This window comes from Ostrea edulis, chromosome 7 (assembly GCF_947568905.1).
Source record: "Ostrea edulis chromosome 7, xbOstEdul1.1, whole genome shotgun sequence".
Taxonomy (NCBI): domain Eukaryota; kingdom Metazoa; phylum Mollusca; class Bivalvia; order Ostreida; family Ostreidae; genus Ostrea; species Ostrea edulis.
The window spans coordinates 9,266,280-9,276,802 of record NC_079170.1 but is presented as its reverse complement, the minus strand read 5'-3'; the positions used below and the strand labels follow the sequence as shown (position 1 = coordinate 9,276,802).

The following is a 10,523-nucleotide window of genomic DNA, read 5'->3' as shown; positions in this document are numbered from 1 at the left end:
TGTAAATAGAAAAGGAAGTTCTCCCAATAAAACTAATTCAATAAATCAAAAGATTTTGTCATTTATTTCTCCGAGAACGGAAGAAATTATTGCTTATTTTATCGTTGACATTTTTCTAAACAAGACACCACGATTTACCGGCTGATCCGTCACTGATATATGTGCGTCTAATACGCATTGTGAACTTGTTTTACTTTTATTTAGCATACTCACTTTCGAAGATATTGAATAAACAGATCCACCACCGTCTCTCGGATTGTTAAAGCTCCGCCTATTGTGCATTTAAATTCATCCAATTCGGGTATATCTATGTCTGTAATCGTGCAATATTCAAAGTATCTCTCTAAATATTCATTTAAATCAAATTCAGACAATGTACTTATGCAAACGTTCTTAAAAACTGAAATTATATATATATATATATATATATATATATATATATATATATATATATATATATATACATCAACTTTCGTCATATATTTCATAGTTTCAAGCGATAAAAATGGATGCACTATACAGAAATCAGTGATCCTACCCGGTCAAAATGCACGCACAATTGATCATGCAATATTAGAGACAGCCATTTTTGAGAGGTTCATGCATTTGGATAAACACTAACAGCAGACTAAGGTGACGTTCCTTCCCATTGGTAAGTGTACTTTAGGGTACTTGGTATGGTTGAATCGTTAAATACCTGGTTTTGATCGTAAAGATAACTTAGAAAATGTTATAATTGACAGGAAGCGGGGAAATCGTGGTCTTAAAATTCAACCAGGAAGTTTGTTAACATATGCATAGCATCCTATAAGAAATGTTTTCATGGCTCATATATACGGGTATTTGACACGGTCTGCATATTTTTTTTTTAAATCGCAGAGAGAATTATAACGATAACTATGATGACGTGAGGTGTGGATTTTCCTGTTCATTAGCGTACGAAAAACAATAGAAGGTATTAGTATCAAAAGAATTAGTGTAATAAAGAGACATATAGTGAAGGTAATGATTAGTAGGTGTTGTAGATTTCACAGAATGGCATAATTTCGGATTTTAAGCATCGCCCTGTGGTTCGCATTGGTGGAAAGTAAAAGCAGCGAAACTTGTAAGTACGGATCAATACGCCAGAAGTCTTTGTATCTTCCCTTCCGGAGATTTCTCACTTTGATACACATGATCATTTTTTGGTCTTAGTTCGCTTTTCGGATTACAACTGTAAACGTGTTCCGTTCTACACAATGGACGCCACTAGAGAATTCTATGTTGAATGGACAGGAAGCCCTCTGGTGGAACCTCGGTTTTTTGACTGCAAGGTGACCTTTGACCCAGTGGAACCACTAAGTAGAATCTGCGTTGACGTGGAATCGTTTAATATACAAGATTGTAACGTAAAAATTCATTATTACGACCATACCAAGGCAGTGGAAAATGCACGGGTAAGATGTTACAGACGTATGAGGCAATTAAAGCGTGTTCTACCGTAGTATTTATGTTTACAACGCTCTTCTATTTTGTTTAGACGTACGGTTGTAACAAATCTCCTACCAAATATTGTCGACGTAACCAGATTGATATAGGACTGTACGCAAAGAGTGCTAAATCGATTTCCAAAACATCGAACTCTTTTCGCCTGAAAGTCTATGTCGAGTCAGACGCCAAGGACACGAAGAAAGACTGTAAGTATACACTGAACAATGTCTTCTAGTTTTTGAATTTATCTGCTGAAATTTTATGCAACGTTTTGATGAAAAATGTTGAATCATGTTTATGGGTTTTTTATTCAATAATGTCGGACTAGAAACATATCACAATATTTGTTCCAGAGAAAGTACGTCATCAACGCATGAACAATTCACTTTTAAAATCCTGCGAACAAAACACGTTTATATTATTCCGGGAAAAGTCACAAAAAATCCATTTAAAATAATTGAGAGCTTGCATCACTCTTTCGATGATGAAATCGTGTTCATATGAGGTATAAAAAATTTTGGTGAAATGAGCCATCTCAAATCAGGTAAATCAAGGGATGTAACTCTAAAGGAAGCAGCCTTGAGACAATGAGTTGAATTCGTATCTATGGTAACTTTATGAAGAAAATACATCAAAATTATGAATAACTATACAAGTCTAATCTTAATGTTTTAAAAATGCATTTTTTTCCCCTTGCTATTTTGAAAAACAAACTTTGCTTGATTTCTCTTGTTATTCACTTAAGTATGTACAATGTAATTGTAAAATATGCCCGGTACCTCATGTATCACACGTCACTTGATCATGTATCACACGTCACTTGATTATGTATCACACGTCACTTGATCATGTATCACACGTCATTTGATCATGTATCACACGTCACTTGATCATGTATCACACGTCACTTGATCATGTATCACACGTCACTTGATCATGTTTACCATAATATGCAATATATCGAAAATTTAGATGACTTCCCTGTGACCTTAAGCTGAGCTACACCAGGATTAAAATTCCTTTACTTTGTGTTTTTATCAAATTCAACTTGTAATTTTTTGCTATTTTTAAATCGTGTAAATCTTGAAACTTCCAATCCTGAAAGATATATATATATATATTGTTTACTTTTCATTTATGGTATGTTTGTTAGCCAAAATATCTCATTTTACCCCTAGCAGATCTGACTAAAATCCCGTGTCGTATGCCATAAGAATTCTAAATACAAAACATGAAAGCTCTACCTGAAATAGGTCAGAAGATATTGAATAGGTCAGAGGTTCAAAAAGTAGGTCCATCTCCAAAGTCAAGGTCACAAGGTCAAACTTTACGAATTAATAAGGTCTTGTCATAAAGAATCTATATACAAAATATGAAATCCCTGCCTTAAATATTGAATACGTCAGTTTTTTTTAAAGTAGGTCAAACTTCAAGGTCAAAAGATCGAAAACCATTTTGTACAAGGTCATGTCATAAAGGACCTATATACAGATTATGAAAGCGCCATCTAAAATATTTCTGGATATACTTAGTATTTAACAGGTTATGTTTTCTTTTTTAAAAAAATGTCAAATTCCGAGTTTAAGGTTACAATGTGAAATAGCATGATATTAAATAAAAGGTCTTGTCATAATAAATATATATACAAGATATGAAAGATCTACTTTGAATAGTTTATGATATTCTGAATAGGTAAGATTTTTATATAAGGAAGGTCAAATTTCCAGGTCATTATCACAATATAACACAATATTGCATCCGGTATTTCCATGAAGAACGTATTTACAAAATATGAAAGTCCTACCTTACTTACTTAATCCTCTTCGTGCATGTCTGCACATAAGGCTGAAATCAGCTCCGGCCACACTTGTTTGTCCCTTGCCTTCTTTTCTGCTTCTTTCCAGGTTAGTCCATCTCTTTCAACTCTCCATCTATCATTCTTCGCCAGGTTTCTTTTGGTCTTCCCCTCTTTCTTTTCCCTTCAGGAGTCCATCTGAGAGCGACATTTGCTGGGCATGCTTTGTTCATTCTCATGGCGTGCCCTAGCCACCTACATCTGCGTTGTTTAATTTCTAATTGGATGCTCTTTTGAGATGTTTTACTCCATAGGTCTTTATTAGAGATCTTTTTCGGCCAATAGATTTTGCAGATTCTCCTAAGGCAGGTGTTATGGAAGGATGACAGCTTCTTAAGGTCGCTCTGAACAAGTTTCCAGCACTCTGCTCCATAAAGTAATATGGACTTGACATTACTGCTATAGATCTTTACTTTAGTTTTAAGGGAAACTTTTCCTGATCTCCATAAAGGTCTTAACTGACAAAAAGCTGATCTTGCCTTGCTAATTCTCGATGTCTTTTTATGTTCCATTTTCTTTACTTATGATGGCACCTAAGTATGTAAAGTTGTCTATTTCTTCGATGTTATGATCCTGGATTCTTATGGGTGTATTACAGGTATTGTTTATCGCCAATACTTTTGTCTTCGTTGTATTTATGTCCAAACCAATAGACTGTGCAGTTGTTTCTAGTCGTGCTGTCTTTCTTTGCATTTGTTGTTTGTTGCTAGAGATGAGACAGACATCATCGGCAAAATCAAGGTCTTCGAGAAATGATTCCAATGTCCATCTTATTCCAGTATTTTCATTTCCGAGGGTAGATCTCATGCACCAATCTATAGCCGTGATAAAGAGAAGAGGAGATATAATACAGCCTTGCCTCACTCCAGTGTGTACATTAAACCAATCAGATTGTTCTCCGTAGTGGATAACACAGCATTCATAGTTGTTGTAGAACGCTTTGACAAGTGCTACTATTTTATCTGGTAGTCCATATGCTGAAAGTATTTTCCACATGTAATGTCTATCAATGCTGTTGAATGCTTTTTTGAAGTCTACGAAATTGAAGATGATTTTGCTTTGCCATTCTAAGCTTTGTACGATGATATTTCTTATTGTAAATATATGGTCAATACATCCTCTGTTTCGTCTAAATCCAGACTGTTCTTCCCTCAATTTCTTGTCGATTAAGTCATCTATTCTATTTAACAATATTCTAAGGAATACTTTACTTGGTATGGATAACAATGTTATACCTCTCCAATTGTCGCATATTGTTAGGTCTCCTTTTTTGGGCAGTTTTATGATGATGCCTTTTGTCCAGTCCCCCGGAATGTTTTCATTGTTCCATATCTTATTGAACAGTTGGTGTATAATAGTTGCTGTAAACTCTACATTTACTTTAAGTACTTCAGCACAAATTGAATTTATTCCAGGGGACTTCCCGTTCTTTAATTTCTTAATGTCTCTTTTGATTTCATCTATGGAGATGTCTGATAGGTCGATATTAAGAGACTCGCCAAAAGGTTGGATGTTCAATGCCTCACAGTTATTTACTTTATTCAATGTCTCCTTAAAGTGTTCTGCCCATCTTTCTAGTTGCTTTGCTTGAGATGTTATGACATTTCCTTCCTTATCCTTGACTGGTTTATCTGTATTTTGATGTTTACCACACAACTTTCTATTTATTCTGTACAGCATACTAAGGTCGCCCCGAAGTACAGCTGCCTCTGTCTCGTTACTTAGGTCATCTATATATTTCCTCTTATCAAGTTTAGTCTTAGCTTTAACTTATTTGTCTTTTGCCGTATTTTTTCCTTTAATCTACTAGACTTTTGTATGCATCATCTTCATTTTTAGCTTTTTCCTCTCTTCGATTGTATTCCATGTATTGTCGCTAATCCATTCTTTCCTTTTGGGATCTTTTACACCTAACACTGACTCAGATGTTTTCTGATAAATGTCTTCAATGGCATTCCATTCATGTTCTATGTTTTCTCCTGTGTTGTTTTCAGTTCTGTCTATACAATCTAATGCCTCAAATCTATTTCTCAGTTCTATTTTAAATTTCATTTGGATGTCCTTTTCTTTCAGTCTTTGTATATTGAACGTCTTTCTACTGCTTTGTTGTTTTTTTTTGGGTTTTTTTTTGCAGGCTTCTTGAGTTTTAACCTCACTTTACTGACCACTCCCGCAGTCTGCACCTCTCCTTGTCTTTACGTCTAACAATGAATGTCTACATCTGCCATTTATAGTGATGCAAGGTGAAGATAACGAACAGTGATCAATCGCATAACTCCTACAAGCAATACAAAATAGATAGTTGGGCAAACACGGACCCCTGGACACACCAGAGGTGGGATCAGGTGCCTAGGAGGAGTAAGCATCCCCTGTTGACCGGTCACACCCGCCGTGAGCCCCATATCCTGATCAGGTAAACAGAGTTATCCGCAGTCAAAATCAGTGTGCCAAGAACGGCTTAACAATCGGTATGAAACACGTCAGACAGCATTTGACCCAATGCGAGGTTGTATTGACGAACTAGATCGTTATGATCTATCTGATTTGTGTCTCTTCTATTTGCTGAAAACCAGGTGATTTTATGTATTTCCTTATGTTGGAATAACAAGCCCTACCTTGAATAGTTCAAAAGACATTCTTAAAGATTTTCCCTATAAATCAGCATATGACACTTCGATTCCCTATTATGGCCCCACCCTACCCCCTGGGACCATAATTCTAATAAACTTGGATCTACTTTAAAGAGGTTCGCACCTGACATTTGGAGTAGTGTCAATTTTTTGGGAAGTGTATTTTTGATTTCTACATTGAAGGAGAATTAGGAAATTGAAAATAAAAACTGGGGTTGTTATTGAGCTATAGTGTTCTAAACATGACATTTATGCACTTAAAATTTATTCAATTAAACTTTATTTTTCTGTTAGTGTCAACACAACATAAGCAACACAAATCAATCATTACATAAAATAGATACATAATCGTGTAGCATCCTGCGCAGTTGTACTCAAAAGCTCAGGAGCTAACTTCCTTAAGTCAAGAAGTTTTCATGTAAAATTGAACTTTTCTGGCTCAGTGGTTATTGAGAAGAATATTTTTAAAAAAGATTTTCTTATATACATATGTACTCACCATCTTCGCTAGCCAAGGGTTTACGATCCGCTCCTCTACAACCCTTGGCTACGTTAGAACGATTTTCGTACCTTTGAGTGTCGTCCTCTAGCGGATGGAGAAAACATACTGTTTGGTTTACATCGTGTTCAACCAATGAAAATGCGTTTTTCAACTACACTTTGTGAGTTGTTAAAATAAAAATAGTTGAAACCAGTGAGTTACACTGTTTTATATGTAAATCATTTAAAATCAATAAACTTTTTTTGTAGGTAAAGCCTCATTGCAGAGTCTATACACCACCATGTTCTATAGAGACTATGAAAATCTTATTAATAACTATTATTTTCACATTCCTTCGTATTGCACGTATTCTGACGCAACACGATCTCTGCAGGGGACTTGGCCTGCATCCAATCATATGTAGGAAATTGTTGTCACGAAAATCGTGCTAACACAGCCAAGAATTGTAGAGAAGCGGATCGGATCGTAAACCCTTGGCTAACGAAGATGATGTACTCACATGTAAAACTTTGACCCCCTGTAGTGGTCCCACCCTACCCCCAGGTGCCATGATTTTTACAAACGTGAATGTGCACTATGTCAGAAAGCTTTCATGTAAATTTCAGCTTCTCTGGTCCAGTGGTTCTTGAGAAGATTTTAGAGATTACTACTATGTATTTGCATGTAAAACTTTGTTCCCCTATTGTGACACTACCCTAGCCCCGGGGGCATGAACTTAAAAACGTGAATGCGCACTATGTCAGGTAGCTGCCAGGTAAAGAACTTCTTCAGTGGTTCTTGAGAAGAATATTTTTAAATGATCCCATCCTAATTTTGCACTTTCGTGATTATCTTTCCTTTGAAGGGTTATGACCCTAGCTTCATTTGAACAAACTTGAATCCTCTTCATCCAAAGATGCTTTTTGCCAAGTGTGGTTGAAATTGGTCCAAATCTTCTGGAGAAGAAGTCGAAAATGTGAAAAGTTTACAGACAGATGCCAAGGATGATGACAAAATCTTTGCCTACTGAATATGAGTTGATGTAAAACTTATACGGTACCAATTTTGATGCACCAGATGCGCATTTCGACAAAAAATGTCTCTTCAGTGATGCTCAACCGAAATGTTTGAAATAGCAATTCTTAGTGTGTGTAGATCTCTCAGTCTTATTTACCGAAAATATGTATAATTCGTAAACGTCGATATCAAAGATTATTTATCATTTCCATACAGTTTCCTGGTTTTATTGCATCAATGTTTAGCATTTTGAGATTCATTGTGTAGCGAACAATTACTAGAATACGATATTGTAGGGATTCGTATTTATCACCTTTTTTGTATTGGCTTTAAATAAAACTGAATTATTGGGTACATGAATAATCCAATGAAATGTACAGTTTTAAATTGACAGATACCTGGGTGATCGGACTTGTTGCCGTACTAGTTACCGTGGGAATTGCCATGTTTTGCATCATCATCTATCGACGAAAAAGATCAACTGGAACTGTGTTTAGAAATTCTGAAATCCCCCACACACGTCTGAACAATACAACATCAGGTTAGTACTATCAAAAAATGTAATTAACTGAGCATAGATACTGGTATTTGATTAGGATTCAAACCGTTTGTTTTATAAAAATAAATGTAGTCCATGTACAGTGTATCAAGAAAACAATTTCATTGGTTTACTGCTTTATGTTACACCAGGTTAGATTGACTGCTTTAGGTGACCCCTGACCTTTGATACACTGGGTTACATTGACTGCTTTAGGTGACCCCAGACCTTTGATACACTAGGTTAGATTGACTGCTTTAGGTGACCCCTGACCTTTGATACACTAGGTTAGATTGACTGCTTTAGGTGACCCCTGACCTTTGATACACCAGGTTAGATTGACTGCTTTAGGTGACCCCTGACCTTTGATACACTAGGTTAGATTGACTGCTTTAGGTGACCCCTGACCTTTGATACACTAGGTTAGATTGACTGCTTTAGGTGACCCCTGACCTTTGATACACTAGGTTAGATTGACTGCTTTAGGTGACCCCTGACCTTTGATACACTAGCTTTGTATGCCTATAGTTGTGCACTTTCCTTACTCCATCTAAAACAGGAGATGACCTTAAAAACGGATATCCGGTGTCACAGTGGGCGTGGCACACTGAAGAACCCTCACTGCTCAATGGCCGTAAGCACCGAGAGCATAGGCCTAAATATGGAGCCCTTCATCGGTATTGGTGACGTCTCCATATGAGTGAAAAATTCTCGAGAGGGACGTTAAACAAGATACAATCAATCAATCAATCCTTACTCCATGTTGTTTTGACACGGTGACGTATTTACAATATACGTCCGCCGCTGGGGAAGTCAGTGTCTGCATTGTATTCAATTTTATACACCTACATACTTTATTCTTATCATGGCTGATTCATTTTAGATCCCGCACATCCGGACCCCAACCTTCCACCCTGGTACACTGCGAATGATTCGATAACCACGGAGTACACAGTTACCGTTCCTGTCGTGGTGAACACTGGGAGATTGTAATGTAGTGAACATAGCGCGTTTGCTCATCGCATAGATCTGACTATGAATTTCTATTTCTAAATGTTTATTTTACCATGATTTAAGTCTCAATCATGAAAACATAGCAGGAAAGCTAGTGGTATGCAGTTGAGGTATAGATTTATTGTTTATTTATATTTATGTACAAGTCATTGGAAAATCAAATGAATACACACATGCAGACTTTGTATAAGCTTGTCCTGATATTTATCACTACGCAATACATTATTATCAAGTACGTTTCCTTTGAAACTACTTTTAACCTTACTTTCATAGTTCTATCCTTACATGTACTCCTCTTGGCAATAATTACTCGCTACAATGCGATGAACATGCAGATTTTATCTGTAAATATGTACATGTACAATATAAATTATATACCTTACAGCAGAATGGTGAAATTGTTCTATACCTATTCCTGCATACCAGGAAAATATTTCACAATGCATTTCAGAATTGTCACAGGATGGCTACCAGGCAGTAAAAAACACAAGACCATTTCCTGTTTATTTGTGTTTTATTACGATTGCAATGTTCATCTGAATCATGTCTGTCCTTTTCTGTGATCAATAAAGGAGTAAAGCAGAAGACGGGGTCTGTAAGGGTGTGATATGTAAAAACAGTTTAGGTATAGACCAATCTAATCAAAATTACTCGGATGTTAGATCCGCTCGCATACCAGCTACACAAACCGAGTATGTGAGCGGATCTAACATGTAATTTTAATTAGATTGGGTACAGACATACGGTTACTATACACAGAAACTTCTATCTTGTTTCAAACCATGTTTATTTCATTTCTCTCAACTGGACTTATCTCTAACTCATCCTTTCAAAACTGAATTCAGCTCCTCCATCGTCAACTTCCCATATTTATGTAGCAATATTCCATTATCACCTGCATATGATGTTTATACATGTATATCCCAACTGATTCGATATGCGAGAGCTTGTTCTGTGTATAGTCAGTTTTTAAATCGAGGTAAGCTACTGACAAACAAGTTGATGGTACAGGGGTTTCAACAGTCTCGATTGAAGTCAGCATTTCGCAAATTCTATGGTCGTTATAACGATCAAATTCGTCAATACAACCTATCATTGGGTCAAATGCTGTCCGACGCGTTTCATACCGATTGTTAAGCCGTTCTTGGCACACTATGACTGCGGATAACTCCGTCTACCTGATCAGGATATAGGGCTCACGGCGGGTGTGACCGGTCAACAGGGGATGCTTACTCCTCCTAGGCACCTGATCCCACCTCTGGTGTGTCCAGGATCCGTGTTTGCCCAACTATCTATTTTGTATTGCTTATAGGAGTTATGAGATTGATCATTGTTCGTTATCTTCACCTTGCATTCTTCAGTCCACAAGAAACCCGTTTGCTGAACAGTAAACATCAGTTCGTGGAAGTCGCCATTAGGCCTAACGGATTTAGGTTTTTTTTAAAGTTGTGTATTCACAAATTACTACGCCCATCTCGATTAAATGACATAGAATGTAGTCCAAGAATAACTCGTTAA

The 10,523-nt window shown here is 36.6% G+C and overlaps 1 protein-coding gene across 5 annotated transcripts; it reads left to right on the top strand.

Moving 5' to 3' along the window:
* The first annotated feature begins 534 nt into the window (after window positions 1–534).
* On the top strand, window positions 535–9,590 carry LOC125653531 (uncharacterized). Of its 5 annotated transcripts, none has more exons than XM_048883098.2 (7): window positions 562–652; window positions 880–936; window positions 1,026–1,105; window positions 1,195–1,436; window positions 1,520–1,676; window positions 7,848–7,994; window positions 8,875–9,590. In XM_048883098.2, the coding sequence occupies exons 4-7, from the start codon at window positions 1,239–1,241 to the stop codon at window positions 8,982–8,984; spliced, it is 612 nt and encodes a 203-aa protein (XP_048739055.2). In that variant the 5' UTR covers window positions 562–652; window positions 880–936; window positions 1,026–1,105; window positions 1,195–1,238; the 3' UTR covers window positions 8,985–9,590. The 5 variants fall into 5 exon arrangements, with proteins under 5 accessions (XP_048739053.2, XP_048739054.2, XP_048739055.2 ...); XM_048883100.2 differs by having other exon boundaries at window positions 564–652; window positions 880–955; XM_048883099.2 differs by having other exon boundaries at window positions 564–652; window positions 880–955; window positions 1,017–1,105.
* The last annotated feature ends 933 nt before the right edge of the window (window positions 9,591–10,523 follow it).